This window comes from Crocuta crocuta, unplaced genomic scaffold (assembly GCF_008692635.1).
Source record: "Crocuta crocuta isolate KB4526 unplaced genomic scaffold, BGI_CrCroc_1.0 scaffold9, whole genome shotgun sequence".
Taxonomy (NCBI): Eukaryota; Metazoa; Chordata; class Mammalia; order Carnivora; family Hyaenidae; genus Crocuta; species Crocuta crocuta.
Window position 1 is genome coordinate 2,269,416 of NW_027551567.1, and position 23,592 is coordinate 2,293,007.

General features: G+C 37.8%; 1 protein-coding gene across 3 annotated transcripts in view; it reads left to right on the forward strand.

Moving 5' to 3' along the window:
• The first annotated feature begins 391 nt into the window (after positions 1 to 391).
• The window catches only part of RNGTT (RNA guanylyltransferase and 5'-phosphatase), a 317,119-nt gene continuing 293,918 nt past the window's right edge, over positions 392 to 23,592 (forward strand). For all 3 annotated transcript variants that reach the window (XM_077750277.1, XM_077750275.1, XM_077750276.1), the window contains exons 1-4: positions 392 to 662; positions 9,599 to 9,708; positions 15,370 to 15,473; positions 15,569 to 15,657. In XM_077750277.1, coding sequence (XP_077606403.1) covers positions 599 to 662; positions 9,599 to 9,708; positions 15,370 to 15,473; positions 15,569 to 15,657 — 367 coding nt within the window. In that variant the 5' untranslated portion in view covers positions 392 to 598. The remainder of the gene's footprint in view (positions 663 to 9,598; positions 9,709 to 15,369; positions 15,474 to 15,568; positions 15,658 to 23,592) is intronic.

The following is a 23,592-nucleotide window of genomic DNA, read 5'->3' on the forward strand; positions in this document are numbered from 1 at the left end:
GCCAGGATGCCAAACTTGGCAGAAAACACGGCGATCGGGCTTTAAATCTGCAACAGCGGCGGGAAGGACCCTTTCATCAGTAAAATAGATGCCTTTGCGGAAGCTGCGGATCAGCGGAAAGAGGCTTGACCTCCCTCTATTTTCGGGGAGGGCTATGCGCTGTCTAGGTGGGGAAAAAATACGTGTCGTTCTGCAGGGACCTGTACGACGCCATCTGCGCTTGCGCAAAGCCGCCCAAAGAGCGCGCCGGAATTTCGGCAGGGCGGGGCGACGTCAGACGCGTCCCTCCCATTCGCCAAGGCTTTAACTCTTTCCCGTCCCTCTACGGAGCTCCTCGGTCTTCCCCTCTGACCTCGGAAAGAAGTGGGTGGGGCTTTTGGGGGGCGGAAGTAGCGCTGCATTGTGGGCTCGCTTAGAGCGGTGATCCTGAATGAAAGTGGCGCGCCGCGTCTGACGTTTCCCGGGTAGAAGCTGCTGGGATTCGGACCCCGGCCGGGATCCTAGTGCCTGGGACCCCAAGTGCGGAGCCGATCGCGAGGAGGCGGCGGCGTTGGTGCGGCGAGCGTTGGTGGAGGGGGTGGCTCTGCGCGGCCCCGAGATGGCTCATAACAAGATCCCGCCGCGGTGGCTGAACTGTCCGCGGCGCGGCCAGCCTGTGGCAGGTAACCCGGACGGGGGGGCTGTTGGAGTCCCTGCTTACCGGTGGATCTAGGCGTGGGCCGTCTGAGGGGCGCAGCTTTCGGCGGCTCCCTGCTCGTTAGTGGTATTTCAGGACCAAGATGTGCTCTGTCCGATGAAGCTTCGTGGTTAAGTGTTTGGGAAAATGGATTGGAGGGGCTGGGTCGGTGGGCGGGGGCAAGCGTCCCTATCCAGTAAGGCTAACTATTTTATTGCGAACGGGAAGGTAGACAGGAGGTTTGTGTGGCAGGAGCTGAGGACCCAAAGAACACAGTGAGCATTACTTTGAAGCTTAGTCAGAAGTTTGTGAGCCTTCCAGGGTTCTCGGAGGGGGAAAGGAAAAGTGTCAGTCTTGAGATGGAGGGCGCAAGAGGAGGGGAAGTTTCCCACTGGTGAAATGGATCGACACTGAGACTAGAGTTCGTTTTTTTCTTTTTTTTAAAGACTTTTATTGTGAATTTTTACCTCTTTATTGAGTTTGACGCACATTAAGTTTTAAATTTAAAGTGCAGTTTGGTAAATATTGACCACACACATGCACACACTTCCACTGGAACACCCATGAAACCATTACTACAGTAGAGATAGTGAAGATAACCATCACTTCTCAAAGTTCCCCCCTGCCCCTTGGTAATCCTTTCCTCCTCAGGTAACTTCTTAAATACCTTCTGTCACTGTAGATTAGTTTGCATTTTCTATAATTTTTAAAAAGAAACGGAAACATAATATGTACACTTTTTTGATGGGGAGGTCTCTGGGTTCTTTCTCAAAATAATATTTTGAGATTTATCTGTGTTTTTGTATTTAAATGTTCATCCCTTCTTACTGTGCAGTAGTCCATTGTTATGGATATATCACATTTGTTTATCCATTCACTTGTTGATAGTCATTTGGGTTGTTTCCAGTTTTTGACTATTACAAATTAATGTGTACAGTTATTTGTCTGGACATAGGTTTTCATTTCTCTTGTGTAAATCTCTGGGACAGGAATGGACCATATGGTAGGTGTATGTTTAACCTTTTAAAAAGTTTCCAAGTTCTTTTCCAAAGTCATAACATTATGCATTTCCACCATCCATGTATGAGAGTACTCTGCTCTACATCCTCTCCAACACTTGGTATGATCAGTTTTTAAATTTTACTCACCGTAATAGGTATTTAGTAATATTGTGGTTTGGTGTTGAGCTTGTTGGCAATTCACATTCTTCTTTTGTGAAATGTCCAAATCTTGTACTGATTTTTAAATTGGATTTTTATCTTATTGTTGAGCTATATATTATAAATACAAGTCCTTTGTTGGATATACGCTTAAAAATTTTTTTCTGCCATCTGTGACTTGCCTTTTTATTTTCTTAACAATGTCTTTTGAAGAGTGAAAGTTTTAAATTTTAACTACAACTTAATGCTTATTCTAGAAGGTATTTTGAAACAAGAATTAAAAAGTTTTGTAGTTAGCTATGATTACTTACGTGCATACGTATAGTATGTCTGACTAGTTATTTAAAATTGTTGGAAGAGATTCTTTTGTCATTTTTAATTCAGGTTTCTTGATTCTCCTAGTTTGTCAGCCTTTCTTCACATTTTGTATAAAATCTTCAGTCCATACAGCCATATCAGTGATGTACAAGTGATATTGAAAGATCACCTAAGCAAGCCTTAGGGTGAGGAAATGTTTTCTTTTTCTTTAAAAAAATTTTTTTTTAATGTTTATTTATTTGAGATACAGAGAGAGAGAGCATGAGCTGGGGAGGAGCAGAGAGACAGGGAGACACAGAATACAAAGCTGGGATACAAAGCCACTTCCAGGCTCTGAGCTGTCAGCACAGAGCCTGACATGAGGCGAGCTATGAGATCATGACCTGAACCAAGTCGGACGCCACCGGCTGAGCCACCCAGGCACCCCTTTTTCTTTATACTGTAACCATTTTTGATGTATTTTCACTTAAAATAAAAACAGTTTGTACTTTATAATCATTGTACTCATTCAAATGAATTGGTCATAATTTTTTATATATTTTTCTTCGTAGGTCTTCCCTCTTCAGCCATTTTGAGTTTTTTTTCCCTCACCGTCTCTAACTTTGTAGTGAATTGTTTGTTTTCTACATGTGGTTTTCTCTGTGGAGTTATGAAGAAACCTCTAAACTTAGATGCCTGGCTTCTTTTCTAGTTTGGAGCATGTTTCCTGGATTCCTTTATTAGTTAGTTATCTCCTGCACTGATTTGTGAGAAAAACAAAATTATAAAGAATTCCTTGCCAAAGTGAATTTTTTTTATTTGGAATTAGAAAAAATGGTTTAAATATCAGAATTCTAATATAATCTGGAGGTTGGCAGTGACAAAGATCAGGATACTGACTTACTGTTAGATAAATGGGAGAAATGTGACACTGTCTGGAGGTAGATAGCAGCAGGTAAGGCTAAGCTTAACGCCTCTCTGAGAAATAGAGTTGTGTGCCTTTTTTTGTCCCTCTCCTGGGAATGAAGAACCAGGAATAAAGCTTTTCCTTATTATTGTATTGGAATATCTTGGCTTCCAAAAATTAGATTCTTAATAATTGTGGCTTGGTGAGATGCTAAGCTCACCTTTCTGATTAATTGTGGTCCTTGGACAGAATCCCAGGCCCCTCGACAGTCAAATTGGATCTTTACTAGGGGGAATCAATACTGCTTTGGCTTGTGATGCTTATTAGAAAGTAAAGTGAATACAATGTACAATTCTTGATAAGTTTCTCTAAATTTCCCTTATAGTTTTCTCTGTATGTTCCTGAAGTGTTCATGCTATATTGTTTATTTTGGAAATGCAAGGTTAGCAATCTTTTATGGTAGGGAGAGCAAGGAATACTAGCTATATCCTTGCATTCTTTAGTGAAAAATAAGGAATAATTCACATTCCATTTTCTGCTTCATATTTTCTTTCTCTTATTTTTTCTGATTAGAAAAATAATCCATGCTTATTGGATAATTCTTTGGTATTTGGCATATTTAGGAAGATGTGTTATGGCTGCTTAAATTTTCCCACTGTAAACATTAGGATGCATCTCGTTAGTATTAGATGTTCATAATTTTCCTGAGTTAGAAGATGGTACTAATTGTATATAATCTGTTTCACTATGAAGTCACCTTCTTTAATTAAACCAGGCTTCCAAGGAGAGAGAGCTCCTGGAGATAGGGCCAAGTTTTATTTCTGAAGAATTCTTTTTTCACCTTATTAGTGATAGATTTCAGGTGAACACTTTTAAGAAAGCAAAATTCTCATTTCTTATAGGTAGGTCATTCAACATCAAATTATCTTGTACTTGGGGAGCCTGGCTGTCTAAGTTGGAAGAGTGCATGACTCTTGATCTCAGTGTTGTGAGTTCGAGCCCCATATAGGGTATAGAGATTACTTAAATAAAACTTATAAAAGATTACTTGGTACTTGTACTGACTATGTGAAGAATCCACTAGGAACTAACTGTAGGAATATATTATGAAACACCCTAGTGATAGGGTTGGTGGCTTTGGAGTCATTTTGCTTAGGAAATATTTGAAAGTCTAATTTCTGCTAGTCCTTGGGGCTAGGGAGATGATTTAGACATAGTCCCTTACCTTAAAGAGTACATAATCTCATGGGAATAGAAAATCATTTAAAAATAATTATGTTGTAACAAGTGTGATAACAACTTTTATAAAATATTATGGAATACCTGAAGTGATAAACCTAATTCTTTATTCTAGGTTGAGGAAGAGGGGATGAGGAAGGAGATGGGGATTATGGAAGGCTTCCTGGAGGAGGTGATTCATGAATTATCTTGAATAAATAGAAGTTTGCTAGATGGATAGTTGGGGNGATCTCAGACTGAAAGTGAGGTTATGCATTTGGACAGTATGAACCAGATCATAAAGGCTAATAGAGTGTGATTAGGAATTTTAATATTTATATACTTTAAAATTGCACTAGCAAACTATTGCAGTTTTTAAAGCACTGGAATGAGGTGATTTAATGTCAATTTTTAAAAGCTTACTTTTTTTTTTTTTTTTTTTTAGAAACCAAGATCAGGAGTCACATGCATTGTGGACTGAGCCAGGCATGTGCCCTTAAAAGCTTGCTTTGGTGACTTGCAAAGTCGCCTGGGTGACTCAGCTGGTTAAGGGTCTGACTCTTGATTTCCGCTCAGGTTATGATCTCATTGTTTGTGGGTTTGAGCTCCATGTTGGGCTCCACATTGACAGCGTGGAGCCTGCTTGGAATTCTTGTTCTCTCTCTGTCTCTCTCTCTCTCTTCCTCTCCCCTCCCCCAATCATGCTCTCTCTTTCTCTCAAAATAAATAAATAAACTTAAAAAAAAGTTTGCTTTGAATAGGGACACCTAACTGGCTTAGTCCATAGAGCATGTGACTTGATTTCCAGTCGTGAGTTCGAGCCCCACATTGGGCATAGAGTTTACTTGGGAAAACAAAGTTTACTTTGATTGCTCTATGTTTAATGAAGTGAAAGAGACAAGAATGGAAGTAGGGAGACTAGTTAGGAATTTGTTGTGATAGTCCAAGTGAAAGACAATGGTGATGTTAAAGTAGAGTTGAAGAGTGGTAGACTGATTTGAGAGATGTTAAAGAGGGAAAATGGACAGAACTTGGATATAAAATGAGGGAAAGAGTTAAAAATGAGTCCTAAGTTTCTGGCTTATGGAGTAGGATGATTGGTACCATTAGGGCTTCCTGGGGAGAAGTGGGTTGGACAAGGTATTCTTAAGATGCTGATTACTCAAGAAGAGATGTTGAGTATACAGTTGGATATATGGTTTGGAATTCAAACAAGTTTGAGTTGGAGATACACATTTAACAATCACCAGCATAAAGACAGTATTTAAAGACATGGTAGTTGATTAATCAGGATAAGTAATGCTAGTTTCTTTAGCAGACAGCTCCCCAAATTCAGGGGTTTCAGTCAACATGTTTGTTTCTCATTCGTATCTCAATGCATTGTCTGTCAGCTTAGCTTTTGTAAGTAATTCTTCTCCATGTGTGAGTCTCTGGGCTCTTTACATCCTGTGCTGCTGTCCTTTTAATGTCATGGAAGGGGAAGAGCAGGAATGGGTGATCTCTCAGGGAGGTTTTGTAGCCGGCCTTGGGAGTATGTTTAGCCCCTGCTGATATCCCACTGGCTAGAATCCAGTCACATGGACCTCACCTAACTACAAGAGAAGCTGAGAAATGTAGTCTTTCCATGTGCCCTGAAAGAGGAATATAAAATATTTGGTGAACAGATAGAATTGTTTCTGCCATGGCAGTGGATAAGACCTTCTAGAGAGAGTGGAGTAGAGAAAGTAGAGAAGGCCCAGCATAGAACCCACAGAAATCTGGAATTTAGAAGTCTGGTAAAGGCAAAAAGAGAGACCGTAGGAACTGAGAAGGAGTAGCCAGAAATTGGGATGGTGTAAAAGAGTCTGGTGTCATGGAAGCCAAGAGCATTTTTTGAGAAGGAAGGAGTTGTCAAGTATGTGAGATGCTGCTGAGATGTTAAAACATTGGAACGGTTGGTAACAGCGTGGAGGGGAGGAAGGGTTGATTCATGGTCCTTGAGGAGGGAAAACAGAAGGTAATCCAGAGCAGAAGGGCGGGGATTGTGTTTAATGGGGGAAGGATGGGAGATGAAAGAGAAGATGGATTGAGATACAGAAAGGTTTGTAGATTAACTGCAAAGGTGAGACAAGTTTCTGTCTGACGGTGGAGGCGCATTGTTGAATAGTTAACATCTGTATCATCTGAGTTCGAATCACTCTTTTCCCGCTTATTAGAGAAAAGTGACATTTGGACAAGTTAATCTCTCTTGCCTTGGTTTTTTCACTTGTAAAATGGGGATAATAACAGTACTTGTTTTTTTGTTAGGAGTAAATAAATTAATCTATGTAAAATGTTTTAAATGGTGTTTGGTATGCAGTAAGCATGCAAAATTAGCTTATATTATTATGTTTTCTGTTTCTTTTTACCTTTTCAGTGGGGTGTAGCATAAAATTGTCTGTTGAAAAGGGGATGGGGAAACTTGCTATGTTTTATGAATGAGGAAAATATGTGAAACATTTATCACAGAAGATAGTTGTGTGTGGTAGGATTGCCTTTGAGATTGGTGGTTATGGTTTATAGTGTCTGCTATCTGCTGTGCTGTGAGATTTCCTCAGGGAGCCTTGCGCCACACAGGTGTAGGCCCAGAGAAGTCAGGTTGTTGAGTTTGTTGAGGTCTGGGTTTTCCTCAGGTGAGTGTGGCTGAATGATGTGGGAGGAGGATGGAGGTTAAGCGTATTTAGAAGAGACTGATTATGATGATCAGCTGTGGACTCTGATGGTGGGTAAGAAGTAAAGCTGGGGTGCCTGAGTGGCTCAGTGGGTTAAGCATCTGACTTCAGCTGAGGTCATGATCTCACAGTTTGTGGGTTCGAGCCCTGTGTTGGGCTCTGTGCTGACAGCTCAGAGCCTGGAGCCTGCTTCGGATTCTGTGTCTCCCCTTTTCTCTGCCCTTCCCCTGTTTATGCTCTGTCTCTGTTTCTCAATAACATATGTTGAAAAAAAAAAAAAATAAGTGAAGCCTGGAGGAGCTGATAGAAAGAGGATCAGACCTCTGAGACAGCAGTGTCTCAGCAGTGACAAGGACAGCAATGAGAAGGAGAGAGGGTCTAATGGGATGAATCTTCTAACATATCATATTATTTGCTTATTTGTTATGTTTCTTGTTTATAGTTCATTTTCCCCCAGTAGAATATCAACTCTATGAGGGCAGGGATTTTTATCTCTTTTGTTCTGTTCTCTTCTGTTATGTTCTCTTCTCACTAATGCACTCCATGTACCTAGAACAATGCCTGGTACATAATAGGTACTTATTAAATATTTGTTAAATAAGCTAAATGAAGTATAAGAATTTAGATGAGATGATGATAGAGGTATTGAGAAGTGATCAGATTCTGGATATATTTTGAAGATAGGTCCGAGACGATTTGCTGATGGATTGGACGTGGGATGGGGTATGAGAAAAAGAGAGGAGTCAGGGATAACTCTGAACAGTTTAGCCTGAGCTACTAAAAAATACTGTTACCACCTGCTGAGATGGAGAAGACCATGAGAGGAGCTGCTTTTGGAATTGGAATATTGAGAGCTCAGGTTTGGAAATCGGATCTGAGACGTATTTTGACATCATGTGGAGATGAAGTCAGGTAGGCAGTTTGATATCTGAGCCTAGAGTTCAGGGAGAGGTTTGGACTGGAGATACACGTTGTAAGTCAGCAGCACATTGGTGGCTTTTAAAGCTGTGAGACCAGGGGCTCCTGGGTGGAGCAGTCAGTTGGGCGTCCGACTTTGGCTCAGGTCATGATCTCACAGTTCATGGGTTCGAGCCCTGGGTCAGGCTCTGTGCTGACAGCCAGCTCAGAGCCTGGAGCCTGTTTCGGATTCTGTGTCTTCCTCTCTCTCTGACCCTCCCATGTTCGTCCTGTGTCTCTCTCTCTCTCAGAAATAAAGCATTAAGAAACAAATTTTTAAAAAATATATTAAAGCTGTGAGACCAGATGAAATACCAGGTGAGTGAATCTTGAAAGAAAGGAGGTCAAAGGACAGAGCCCTGGGACAAAACATTGAGGGGTCAGGGAGTTAAGGGGGAGCCAGTAAGGGAGGTTAAAAGGTGGAGGCGAGACATACCGGAGGAAAACCAGAAATGTGTATATCCTGAAAGCCAACTGAAAAAGTGATTCAAGAATTAAAAACTAAATTGAATTTAAAAAGTGTTCTTGAGTTGAACAGTGACTTTGAAACAGTTCTTTGAAAACTTAGAATTGACCATTGGATTTTGCAATATAGAAGTTATTGGTGATCCTGAATAGTTTTGTAGAAAATAAAAGTTTAAAAAGTTATGTTTTTATGAGATTTAGGTTAAAATCTGTGGACACATGTTAAGATTTTACTCAAGTTATTTTAGGTACATATTTATTCTTACAGACGTTGTGTTTTAAGATATAAATCAGTTAAAATAGTTGATTTTAAAATTATTATATGAGGTGACTACTTCTATGCTTATACTGTGATTCAGAAAAACAAAGGCCAAAGAAGTCAGTCTTGCTGAAATTATGATTACTGATAATTGTTGTTTGAAAGGTGATTTTGGTTAGTATGCTTCTCAGCATGATCCCTATCCTGAAATGCAGGATAAAGTGCATAAGATGGAGAAATTTCCAACCTCATAGTAAAAAAGTAAAATTTTTTACGAATTTTAAAGAAATGATTTAATTCACTCTATTGTCAATTTTCCTGTATTTAAAGGCTTTACAGCAATAACTTTTTAACGTAATAGTTTAAAACCTTAGTTTTTTTTTAAAAAAAAAACTATTACCCAATGCTTTAAAATTTTTTTAGTATTTTTACTTCAAAAAATTTTATTAATCAGGTATAGTTGACATAGAATGTTATATTAGTTTCAGGTGTACAATGTAGTAATTGGACAATTCTGTACATTATCCAATGCTTACCGTGATGTACTGTTACCATCTGTAACCATACAATGTTATTACAATATTATTGACTCTATTTCCTATGCTGTACATTTCATACCTGTGACTTATTTATTTTATTAGTGGAAGTTTGTACCCCTTAGTCCCTCACCAATTTTGTTCATACTCTTCCCCCCCCCCCCCCCCCCCCCCCTTAAGAGTTTNNNNAATCTTTTTGGAATTTTCTTTCACTGGTAATTATTCTCTTGCTATTATATTTTATTGTCAATTTCTAGAATTTATTTAAAAATCCTAAGGTGGTACCTTTTAAAGGTGTAGTTTAGATTGAGAATACTTCATGAACAGTTCTATTTAAAGTGTTTTAAGAAAGTGATTTGAGAATTGCTAATTACGGTTTCAAGTTGGAACATTTTCTTTAATGAAAATTGTTACCCATCTTAATGTTGTTTAGGAAGATTCTTACCTCTGAAGACAATGTTAGGACCAAGATATGATAGCCAAGTTGCTGAAGAAAATCGGTTCCATCCCAGTATGCTCTCAAATTATCTAAAGAGTCTGAAGGTAAGAAACAAAACATTTTTGATATTGACTTGGTCTACTTTATCCCTCTCTTGTTCTTCAGGTGGTTTGAAAAAAAGACCTTTGTATTTTGAAATAATTTATTGACTAAGAGGAAGTTGCAAAAATGGTACATAAATTCTGCCATCCCTCCTCCCAGCTTTTCCCAATGGTGAAATCTTATGTAATTGTAGTACAGTATTAAAAGCAGGAAATTGGCCTTTGTACAGTATAGTACTGTTGAATAGATTACAGATCTTATTTAGTTTTTACATGCATTCATTTGTGTATGTATGTGTATAGTTCTATGCAGTTTGATCCAATGTATAGATTCCTGATGTTGGTTACAGAACTGTTTGATCTCTACAAAGGAACTTCCTCATTCCACCCCTTTTTGTTAGACTTGTCCCACCCCCATCCCTGTACAGCGGTGATTGCTAATCCATTTTCCATCTCTGTAGTTTTGTCATTTTGATAATGTTGTATAAGTGGAATAAAACAGTATGTGGCCTTTTGGAGATTGGCTTTTTTCACTAAGTGTAATGCCCTTGAAGTCCCTCCAAGTTGTATGTTTCAACCAAAAGTTTGTTCCTTTTAAAAAACATTCCATGCTCATGGATTGGAAGAAAAAATATTGTTAAAATATCAATACTTCCCAAAGCAATTTACACATTCGTTGCAATCCCAATCAAAATGGCATCAGTATTCTCAGAGCTAGCACAAACAATCCTAAAATTTGTATGGAACGACAAAAGACCCCAAATAGCCAAAGTAATGTTGAAAAAGAAAACCAAAGTAAGAAGCATCACAATCCTGGACTTTAGCCTGTAGTACAAAGCTGTAATCATAAAGCTGGTATGGTGCTGGCACAAAAACAGACACCTAGATCAGTGGAATAGAATCGAGAACCCACAATCGGACCCACAAATGTTAGGCCAACTAATCTTTGACAAAGCAGGGAAGAGTATCCAATGGAAAAACGACAGTCTCTTTAGCACATGGTGCTGGGAGAACTGGACAGCAACATGCAGAACAACGAACCTGGACCACTTTCTTACACCACACACAAAAATAAACTCAAAATGGATGAAAGACCTAAATGTGAGATGGGAAAACCATCAAAACCTCAGAGGAGAAAATGGTCAACAACCTCTTTGACCACAGCAACTTCTTACTGGACATGTCTCTGAAGGCAAGGGAAATAAAAGCAAAAATGAACTATTGGGGCCCCATCAAGATAAAAGCTTCAGTACAGCAAAGGAAACAATCAACAAAACTAAAAGGCAACCAACCAAAGGGGAGAAGATATTTGGAAATGACATATTGGATAAAGAGTTAGTATCCAAAATCTATAAAGAACTTGTCAAACTCAACACCCAGAAAAATAATCCAGTGAAGAAATGGGCAGAAGACATGAATAGACACTTTCCCAGGGAAGACATCCAGATGGCCAACAGACTCCTGAAAAGATGCTTAATATCACTCATAATCAGGGAAATACAAATCAAAACCACATTGAGGGGCTCCTGGATGCCTCAGTCGGTGAAGTGTCAGTCTTTACTCAGGTCATGATCTTATGGTTCATGAGTTTGAGCCCCGCGGAGGACTCTGTGCTGACAGCTGAGAGCCTGGAGCCTGCTTCAGATTCTGCCTTCCTCCCTCTCTCTGCCCCTCCCCCACTCATGCTCTGTCTCTCTCAAAAATGAATAAACATTAAAAAAACAGAAACAGAACAAAAAAAACCCCATGTTGAGATACCACCTCACACCAGTTAGAGTGGCTAAAATTTCAACTCAGAAAACAACAGATGTTGGTGAGAATGTGGAGAAGCAGGAACCCTCTTACACTGTTGGTGGGAATGCAAACTAGTGCAACCGCTCTTGAAAACAGTATGGAGGTTCCTCAAAAAATTAAAAGTAGAATTACCTTACGGCCCAGCAATAGTACTACTAGGAATTTATCCAAAGGATATAGGAGAGCTGAATTGTAGGGGCACATGTACCCCAATGTTTATAGCAGTGCTATCAACAATAGCCAAATTATGGAAAGAGCCCAAATGCCTGTCAACTGATGAATGGCTAAAGAAGATGTGGTTTATATATACATTGGAAACTACTTAGCAATGAGAAAGAATGAAATCTTGCCATTTGCAATGGGATGGATGGAACTGGAGGATATTACGCTAAGTGAAATAAGTCAGTCAGAGAAAGACAGATAACCTATGTTTCCACTCATATGTGTAATTTGAGAAACTTAACAAGACCACGGAGGAAAGGAAGGGGAAAAAAGTAGGTGGGGGCGTGGTAAATAGGCAATGGGTATTAAGGACGGCACTTGGGATGAGCACTGGGTGTTGTATGTAAGCAATGAATCATGGGAATCTACTTCCGAAACCAAGAGCATACTGTATACACTGTATGGTAGCTAACTTGACAATAAATTATATTTAAAAAAAAAAGTTTGTTCTTTTTTGTTGTTGAGTAGTATTCAGTTGTGTGGCTGTATCAAGTTTATTTAACTCTTTTCCCATTGAATGTTTAAATAGCCATTTAACCAGCTTGAGTTATTTCCAGGTATGGGATATTGAAAATAAAGCTGCTGTGAACATTCAGGCACAGGTGTCTGTGTGAACAGTAGTTTTTGTTTTTCTGGAATAAGTACTCAAAGGTACGATTGCTGAGTGCATGGCTAGTTTTACAAAAAGTGCCAAAGTATTTTTCTGTATGAAACATCATCATTTTTTACATTATTCTGACATAATTCTGATTAAGTTAGTTTCCTAGGACTTCTGTAACCAATTACCACAAACTGGGTGGCTTATAACAACAGACGTTTATTCTCTCACAGTTCTGGACACCAGAAGTTCTAAATCAAGGTGTTGGAAAGGTTGAATCCTTCTGGAGGCTTAGAGGGAGAATCTTTTTCCATCCTTTTCTCCTAGCTTCTTGTGATTGCCTGTGATCCTTGGCATTCCTTGGCTTCCAGCTTTCTGGGTTGTCTCTCTTGTTACCATTCTTCCTATGTGTGTCCAAATTTCTGTCTTTTAAAGACACCCTAATTCAGTATGACATCATCTTAACTTGACTATATTTGTAAAGATTCCATAACCATGTTTCCAGATAAGGTCACCTTCACAGGTTCTAGGAGTTAGGACTTGGACATATCTTTTTAGGGGACGTAATTCAGCCTTTAACACTAACCTTTGTACTCTTCCATTTTAGTATGTTCAACAAATATTAGTACCCATTATGTGCAGGTCTTTTTTTTTTATGTTTATTTTTGAGAGAGAGAGAGCGTGAGCGAGCATGCTCCGGGGGGGGGGAGAGGACGATCCAAAGCAGGCTCTTTGCTGACAGCAGAGAGCCTCATGTGGGGCTTGAACTCAAGAAACTGACATCGTGATTTGAGCTGAAGTCAGATGCTTAACTGACTGGGCCACCCAGGTGCACATTAGGTGCAAGGCTTCTATCATGGGGTAGAAAAAGCGCCATTTAGATTTGAAAACCTGTTACTCATCCCTTTTCTTGGTGTAGTTTTCTTGAGTCTTTGTTTATATTTTTAATTTTAGCTTGTAAACTTTTTATTTTTATTGTTAGTAATCATGTTGAAAATCATAGTTAACATTTATAGAGCATTAAATGTTTACTGGGTTTGAACTTAGAAGCCACATAGTCTGGCTTTTATTTCCAGTTTGCCCCTTAGAGCTTTGTGGGCAAGTTACATAATCTCTTCCTGTTTCAGTTTCCTCATCTGTACATAAAATACTAAAGTTAGTGCATATAAAGCATGTAGAATAAAGCAAGGACTTCATTCATTCTCACAACAACACTATGAGATAGATACTATTAATATTCTTCTTGGATTGAGATTATTATGAAATATAAATATGTATATGTAACCTATATATGTATGTATGTGTATGCACACAGATTCACATACAAATTCGTTATTCACATAGGCACATCACACATCTCACACACACACGTTTATGGAGCTCTGGGCAATTAAGTCATGTAGTACAGTCTCTCAGTTTCTGTGGTTAAACTATTCCTATGTATTTAGAAAACTCATATTTTCTTGCTTATCACAACTTTTCATCCATTTCTTATTTTGGACCTGGAGACACAACATGGGTTCTAATTCTAACTCACTGAGAAGCTGTATTAATGAGCTCTAAATGTTTGTGTTTGACAATACATGTTCTCTGAAGGAATTAAGATAACTGCAGAAGGTATGTGAGAAGAGAAGTAGGCCCAGGTGGGGCAGATTGTAGAAAATGACATCAAAAATACATTTCCTGTTAGAGCTCATCTGATGGGTAGACCTCTCTCTCATCTGCACTTGAACTAAGGAATCTGGAGACATCAGTGGAGTACATTATGGTGGCTAGTTAATGTTTTGGAAACACAGTTTTGTTCGTTTTGTCAGTTTTGTGTGTGACAGACATATAAATGTTTTTGCCGTTTTTTTTTTTTTTGCTCTCTAATAATGGAGTCAAATTATTATGTAGACCGGTTTCTTTTAGGCACATCCAGTAATAGGTACTCAATAAAAGCACTAGCAATGAAAGTGAGAAAAACAACAGTTTAAAAAGTATAGATTGTTTCTCTTGCCATTCTTCCCAGAGAGTATAGCTTCAGAATGAGGTGGAGGATGTATGGATTAACTCTTCTTTTACTTGGCTCAGTTCACGTGTGCATTTCTTCTTAGTGAGACTATCTCACTAGTCTGAATGTGATTCTAGTTAAAGACTTTTTAAACCACTTGGCCCCTCATCATAAGCCAACTACTTCAGTTAGTGCTCAACAGAAGAAATAATGATTTTTTGTTCCAGTGCAGGAAGAAAAACTGGCTGAGAGATGGGATTAAGTCTTCAGTGAGATGTACAGTTATGGCCATGAGCCTTGTTCTTCATTGCTTATTTAAGAGATTTACAAGAGAATTTTGACTGTACACACTTTTTGCCTTATCTTGTACTCACTTATTTAACTGCCTAGCAGGTGATGTTGCGATAGCTGCTTGGAATGTTGGGTTGATGTGTGCCTGGAGCTTGAGTGGGGGTGCCTTTTAGATAGAGGCTTTTCCTGCTTTATCGTCTTGCCTAATAAATCATAGATGAAGTGGGAGATGCAGAAAATGACATCCATGTTGGTTTTTTTAGGTAGACTTTAAAAAGAAATTTCTTTATAGTTTATGTATTTCTGAGACAGAGAGAGAGTCCGAGCACGAATTGGGGAGGGGCAGAGAGAGAGAGGGAGACACAGAATCTGAAACAGGCTCCAGGCTCCGAGCTGTGAGCTCAGAGCCTGACATGGGGCTCGAACCCACGAACTGTGAGATCATGACCTGAGCTGAAGTTGGACGCTTAACTGACTGAGCCATCCAGGCGCCCCTGGGTAGACTTTTATGATGTTGAAATGCAGTAGGTTTTGTTTATGTTCTTTTTCCATCATTAGTTTGGGGCTTAATTTATTTTGTTTTAGTGCCTGCTAAGTTCTAGTGCCTTAAATAAGAGTGAGTGTTGCTTTTGTTGTCAGTAGTTCATTAAAATCTCCCTCAGTGTAAATGGATGAAACTGGAGTATTGCCATTTAGTCAGTTTGTTTTGGAACAAATTCAGTTACTAGTAAATTTGTCCTTTCTCTTTTTCTTTATTTTTTTTAAGGTTAAAATGGGCTTGTTAGTGGACTTGACTAATACTTCAAGGTTCTATGACAGAAATGACATAGAAAAAGAAGGAATCAAATATATAAAACTTCAGTGTAAAGGGTAAGTCATGTATTAAGATTCTTTAAGATTGAAACCTTTTGCTGAAATTTCAGTTTCTTCTTTTTCAAAAAACCAAAATGTTTCCATATTACTAGACATGGTGAGTGCCCTACAACTGAGAATACTGAGACTTTTATTCGTCTGTGTGAGCGGTTTAATGAAAGAAACCCACCTGAACTTATAGGTATGTTTGGCTTTACATTACCACTGTTTGAATATTTTATTTTGAGATTGAGTTTCTATTTTCTTTTTTGCAAGTGAGGTGATATGGAAGTTTTTTTGTTTCTTTTTAAAGTAATCACTAGGAAGTATTTATTAAAGTAATAGACTAACTTTTGTAAACTATGAAATATGGTTTTGTAATTTTTGTATTTTTGAAGATAAAGCCCTAAGTGCCCCTCTTCAGATACACTATTGGGGAAGTTTCCCTTAAACAGTACATAGTTGCTTTATATAAGTTTGCATTTTATACTGTTTATTGTGAAATTTTCTTTTCCCAGTCAGTATTATATTTCTGAGATTGATCCATGATGATGTATGTAACTGTGGTTCGTTTTTGGTGCTGTATAATATTCCGTCACAAATACACTACTGTCCATTCTTCTGTTGATGGACAGTCATTTCAGTAGATATTTATTGTCGGCTGTTCTTTGCAAGATGCAGGTTCTTGGAACATATTAGTGGAGAAAACAAAGAAGTCTCTGCTTTTCTGGAGCTTATATTTTAGTGTGGGGGGAGTGGGAAGGGAAGGTGGAAGGCAGGCAATAAACAAATGTATTAAATAAGAAAAAAAATGACAGTTACTTAAAATGACATTTGGCTTATTTTTAGGTCCCCCCCCCCAGTTTTAAACAGTGCTTCCAGGAATGGTCTTATAGAATTTTTAAGATTTGATTTTTAGCTTTGATTCTTTGTTATTTCTGGTATTTATGTTGTCATATGGTTTGAATTGATCTAATTTAAATATTTTCTGTATAACCAGTTCTTTGGTTTGGTACAGCTTATTGGATAATTTTTTCTCCTGATATCTAGGTACCACAAATTAACTTCATATATGTACTATTGGAAAGTTTTTCCATGTCATTTGCCCTTGTAATTTTTGAGGTAATATTTAAAACTTTCTTGTTGTCAATATTTTGCGATTCTTTTTTTTTTTTTTTCAATTTCTCCTTTTTAAAGTAATAAGCAGTTAATATTTTCTGTATTCAGGATATTAACTGAAAAACTATTAGGTATGGTAAGAAAGTTCAGGAGATATATTTGGACACAGATAAATAAGAAAACATCAACTTTCTTACAAATAAACAGTAAGAAGTAAAATTAGAGGGGCATTCGGGTGGCTTAATTGGTTAAGGGTCCGACTTTGGGTCATGTTATAATCTCATGGTTCATGAGTTTAAGCCCTGTGTTGGGCCCTGTGCTCTCAGTGTGGAGCCTGCTTTTCGTCCTCTGTCTCTGCCCCTCCCTCGCTTGTGTATTTTCTTTCACACTCAAAAATAAACATCTTTGAAAAGAAAATTAGAGAATGATCTTATTCTTAATAAGAGAATGGTCTTACTAGTAATACTGGTTAACATTTATTGAACATTTTCGCTCTGCTGGTCACCTTGTAAACCATTTTACATATATTATCTCATTTTCTTTTTACAGCAGTCCTATTAGGTTAGACATTTGTCATCTCCATTTGATGATGAGAAACAGGCTTAGAAAGGTTAAGCGACTTGCTCAGGGTCATTCACACAGCTAGTAATGGTTGTTACAGCTTAGATCATATCCTAAGCAATCTGAGTTGTAAATTCATTTTTCTTTTCTGTAATGGAAGCACAAGATACCAAGGAATAAAATTATTAAGAAGTGTAGGAGGTCTTTATGAAGGAAATATACTTGGATATTAAAAGACAAAAGGTCATTTGTGTCCATTAATTCCAATTTTTAATGTAATTCTGAGCAAAATCCCAAAGAGACTTTGAAAGAATTACTATGAAGTTAATTTCTTCTGTTTGTAAAATTTACTTTTGCCATGAAAGTCAACATATATGGAGCAGAGAGAAAAATTACTTCGCAAATCAAATAGGCAATATTATGAGCAAGAAAATTTTGAAAAACAAAAGTAATGAGGGGATTGTCCTTACCAGTTATTAAAGCATAGGGTAAAGCATTGGAAACTACAGAAGTTTCCTGGTGGTAAAGGAGATGTTTTTTAAATCATAGGGGGAAGGTGTGATTATTCAACAATGGTGTTGAGACAGTTAGCCCAGTATATTATAACATATATTTTAGATGAATTAAATATTAAACAAAAATTTTTTTTGACATTGATTTGTTTTTGAGAGACAGAGCACAAGTGGGAGAGGGGCAGAGAGAGAGGGAGACACGGAAACCGAAGCAGGCTCCAGTCTCTGAGCTGTCAGGACAGAGCCTGACGCAGGACTTGAACTCACAAATTGTGAGATCGTGACCTGGGAGCCAAAGTCTGATGCTTAACTGACTGAGCCACCCAGGTGCTTCCTGAATCAAATATTTTTAAAAGGACTGGTAAGAATGTAGGAGAAAATACAGGTCAGCATTTATTTAATTCTGGGGTAAGGTAGGATATTTCAAGTATGTCACCAAAGGCAGAATCCATAAATATTTCTTTAGTAGTGTGCAGGGACTGTTTGCATCAGAATTACCTAAGGATGTTTATTAGAAATGCCTGTTTAAAAAAAAATTGTTTTAGGGGCGCCTGGGTGGCTTAGTCGGTTAAGCGTCCGACTTTCGCTCAGGTCATGATCTCGCAGTTTGTGGGTTCGAGCCCCGCGTCCGGCTCTGTGCTGACAGCTCAGAGCCTGGAGTCGCTTCAGATTCTGTGTCTCCCTCTCTCTCTGACCCTCCCCTGCTCCCACTGTCTCTCTCTCTCTCTCCTAGAAATAAATAAAAAATATTAAAAAAAAATAAAAAAAATAAAAAAAATTGTTTTAGGGCTTCATCCTGGACCTACGTAATCAAAACCTCTCGGTCTGAAGCCTAGGAATCAGTTCTTTTTTTTTGTTTTCTTTTAAACAAGGGTCTTAGGCGATTTTTTTTTATGCACACTTAAATTTGAGAGCTGCTGTCAAGAGTTAAAATGTGTTATTTATTAGTAAATAATAGTAACTGCTGCTGTAAATGAATGCTTATTCTTTGCCTGGCCAACAGGATGGGAAGGTATAAATGAATGAATGAAGAAGTGAATGAATGTAATCCTTATAACAGCTATGTAGTATGTGGTGTTATCCACATTTGACAAATAAGGAAACTAAGTCTCAAAATGATTATTTGATAAATTTGGAAAAATATTTCAAGCGTATGACAGATAAAAATATATACAAGGATTTTATAATCCAATAATCCATTGGGTAAAAGAGTCATTCCTCAATGGAAAAATATGGAAAATAATGAAAATGCAATTTATAAAAAATATAAATAGCTGAGAAACATGAAAAAATTTTTTATTTGTTAACAAGAGCACCAAATTAAAATATATGTTGTTACCTTCTGCCATTAAATTGGCAAAGATTTAAAAAATTAAAATGTCAAGGATTGGATACATTGGGTGCACTCATACATGGTTAATTAGAGTGTTAATTGGTACTGCTTCTCTGTAGAGACAGTTTGGTGGTACTTCTCAAGATCTTTAAAAGTGTTTATACAATTTTGACTCATCAAGACTACATCTAAGAATTCATTATAAGGAAGTAGAGATGGACCTGAAAATTTACATGAAAGAATTTCATCACAGCTTCATTTTTTTAATAAAAATATTTTTAATAATGTTTATTTATTTTTGAGAGATAGACAGGGCATGAGTAGGGGAGGAGCAGAGACAGAGAGGGAGACACAATCTGAAGCAGGCTCCAGGCTCTGGGCTGTCAGCCCATGATGGGGCTCCAACTCATGAATCGTCAGATCATGACCTGAGTGGAAGTTGGGCCCTGAACCAACTGAACCACCCAGGTGCCCCTTACATTAAAAGAAAAAATGTTTTATTTATTTTTGAGAGAGCACAAGCAGGGGAGGGGCAGAGAGAGGGGGACAGAGGATCCAAAGCAGGCTCTGCTCTGACAGCAGCAAGCCTGATGTGGGGCTCGAACTCATGAACCATGAGATTGTGACTTGAGCTGAAGTTGGATGCCCAACCGTCTGAGGCACAGGTTCCCCATCACAGCTTCATTTGTAATAAAAACTGAGAACAGCTTACATATCTGATAAAAGTAGACATTTATATTATACAGTATGGAACTATTATTTAATGGGAGAACAGTAACATGAAAATACATGACATACAGTACTGTGATGTGTATGTGTGTCTGTATTTACACATTGACAAGAATATATGTAACGAGTACACAGATATACACCTACATTTAGGTGCACAACCTAAAATACAGCCTAAAATAGTATTGAGGCTTTTATCTGAGCGACAACTGTTTTTGCATTTGAGAGAAGCCATTGTAGGGGTAAATGCTAACTGTACTTAGAGAATTTGAAGGAGGGCAGTAAGTCTTAACATCTAGAAACAGATGTCATGATTTCAGAAAGATTAACTCTCCCAATTTAGGAAATTGGACATAAGGAAAATAAGTTGAACATTGTAATAAATTGTGCATTTGTATTGGGATAATTTTTATACAGTTGATGTATTTAAATCAGTTGCAGTCAATATTCTGTTTTGTGAAATGTTTTATTTCAGAAAGTGAGAGCAGGCATGAGTGGAGGAGGGGCGGAGAGAGAAAGAGAAAGAGAGAGAGAGAGACAGAGAGAGAAAGGATCTGAAGTGGGCTCTGCACTGACAGCAGGGAGCCCATTGTGGGGCTCCAATTCATAAACTGCAAGATCATGATATGAGCCAAAGTCAGATGCTCAACCGACTGAGCCACCCAGGTGCCCTGGTCAATATTTATTAATGTCTGCATTGCTCTACCCTAGGGCAGTGGGAGCCCCTTCAAATTGGTTTCTGTATTCTTTTGTTATCCATTATCTTTGATGGTTTTCTTGTTTTCTGACACACCATGTTTTCCAGACCTGGAATCAGTTATTTGAGGAGATTGGTTCCTTTTAGTCGTTCCTATTTAGAAATAGTATTTAGAGATATTCTTGATGTTAGAGACCATCCCATAATTAAACACATTAACATTCCTGCAGTTAAATGTATGAATGTTCTATTGATGCTAAGTGGGAAAAAATAGACTATAAATAATGTCACATCAGTTTAGGTCAGGTTTTGTTCCCAAAATGATTTACCAAAGCTTAAATTTTTTAGAGCTTTTTAATGAAATTATAATTACAGATAAGACACTGTGGCTATAATGCATTTATTTGCATATACATATTTGTTTGCATGTACAGAAATAATTCTTCTGAAAATAAGAATTTTGTGGACTGCAGAAATCTAAAAAAAATCTGTTTTGTGTTAAAAAGGAAACAGCTGGGGCGGCTGGGTGGCTTAGTCGGTTAAGCATCCAACTTCGGCTCAGGTCCTGGTTTCATGGTTCATGGGTTTGAGCCCTGTATCGGGCTCTGTGCTGATAGCTAGCTCAGAGCCTGGAGCCTGTTTCAGATTCTTTGTCTCCCTCTCTCTCTGACCCTCCCCTGCTCATGCTGTATCTCAGAAATAAATTTAAAAAAAAAAATTAAAAAGAAAAGGAAACAGCTGATTTCTTAGTAAATAGTAGACTATAAGTAATAGATATATAATTAATGCCTGTAGTTACTTTAGGTGTTTTCAATTAAAAATATTGTAGCAGATTAGTGAATATGTATTTTCATGAGTAGCACACATTTGTTTTGGAAAAAACTTTAGGTTAATAAAGATATTTAAGATAACTTGTCACTGGGGTGCCTGGGTGACTCAGTTGGTTAAGGGTCCGACTTTGGCTCAGGTCATGATCTTGCGGTTTGTGGGTTCGAGCCCCGCATTGGGTTCTGTGCTGGCAGCTCAGAGCCTGGAGCCTGTTTCAGATTCTGTGTCTCCCTCTCTCTCTGCCCCTCCCCTGCTCATGTTCTGTCTTTATCTCAAAAATAAACTATAAAAAAATAAAAAAAAGATAACTTGGCACCTAGTAAGTTCTAAAAAAATGTTTCCTTTTCCTCTTTATTGCTTGGGGTGTTTCAGCCTCAGTGCTATTGACATTTTGGACTGTAATTCTTTATTTTGGGAGGCTGTCCTGTGGTTTATAGTAGGTCTAACAGCATCCCTGGCCTCTACCTACTGGATGCTAGTGGCACCCTACCAGTTGTGACCATTAAAAATGTCTCCTGACATTGCCAGATGTCCTCTGGGAAGAAGCACTGATTTAGACTGATGAGATAAGTTTTTTGATCTTAAAAATTAATTTATCTGACCAGTGAGATAGAAAGGACATTGTGTATATCAAAATCAGGCTTTATTTAAAAAGATAGGTTGCCACTCGCCCTTTATAAGTTATCCCTTCTTTCTTAATTTATTTTTATATATCCAGGATGTATGGGTCTATTGTTATAGCTCATCTTTCTTTATGTTTGCTGGAGAGATTGTTTCTTGATTTGATTTTTAAAGAACTGTGGTTTTCTCTTATTATATACATTAGTGTTAATATTTTTTGACAGGCTATATACATTTTTTCATTATATTAGCTTACCTAGAAAATGAAGACAAGTTTGGGTAAGTTGACTTGAAATCGTTAATAGTGAGCTCATCTTTAGATAGGAACTGTGCTTTACTTGCCACTAGGTGGACCCATTCTCATACTGAACTGAGGAAGACTGAAAAAAAATTTTTTTAAACACTGAAGACATATTATACTAAACTTGTAGTCTACTACCTAATTAATGGAAATTTTTTTTATGTCAAATACAAAATCTTCCATATTTTTCTGTAGAGATTTGCTTTGGTGAAGGTTTTTATAACTATTATCTTACTTTAAAACTGAAGTCATTTTGGGGCAAATCATTTGGGTGGCTCAGTTGGTTAAGCATCTGACTTTGGCTTGGGTCATGATTTCTCAGTTCTTGAGTTTGAGTCCTGCATCGGGCTCTGCTGACAGCTTAGAGCCTGGAGCCTGCTTCGGATTCTGTCTCTCTCTCTTTACCCTTCCCCCACTTATACTCCACGTGTCTCTCTCTCTCAGAAATGAATAAGCATTAAAAAAAAACCAACCTCAAGTTATTTATTAATGTCTTAAAGTATAATAAAATTAGAATTTTATGCATTTGCATAACAAAGAATGTTGAATATTATTTTTTAAGTATTTTTTATTTTAAAAAATATTTTATTTGAGAGAGAGCAAGAGAGAGCAGGGAAGGGTCAGAGAGAGAGAGAGAGAGAGGGAGACACGGAATCTGAAACAGACTCCAGGCTCTGAGTTAGCTATCAGCATTGAGCCTGATGTGGGGCTCAAACCCACCAACCGTGAGATCATGAGCTGAGCTGAAGTCGGATGCTCAACCGACTGAGCCACCCAGGGACCCCAAATATTGAATATTAAAAGAGCCATGGTACTTTCTTAAATTATATTTCATGACTTAATCAGGTCATTGGCAATTATCCTTCCATTTTCTTATTCATAAAAATATTTTATGTTGCTAGAGTAAAAATTAGATGCAAAAACATTGGTTTAGGTGAGAAGGAGATTTAAAGTTAGAATATTTGTTGCTTACATTGGTCTGAAATACAAAGTAGAAAGAAAATGTACATGTTAGGTTAATATTCATGTTGGGCAGAAACATCTGTACAACTAACGTTGTGTAACTTTTGAGATCCCTTTTAAACAATAGAGATGATGGACTTTATAGAGTTTCATGATTACAGTCATTTATTTCCAAAGGGTGTCTTTTTCTGTTCAAAGTTGATCTCTGTTTTTGATCCCTTTTCTTCAGAAACTTCATTTCAGTTGTATTCTTATTATTAATATCAATCTCTAATTTAAGCAGGTCCTTCTAAGCCTATAAACATATCTAAGTTTCTAATATTAAATGATACCACACCTTTTTGTTTTGTTTTATATTTCCCCTCCCACTTCCCAGTTGATTTTTTGAAAGATTTATTTGAATCCGTTTTTTCCCATTTACTCCATTGCAATGTAGAGCCCCTCCCAACCCCCCCCCCTCCCCGGGGCACTCT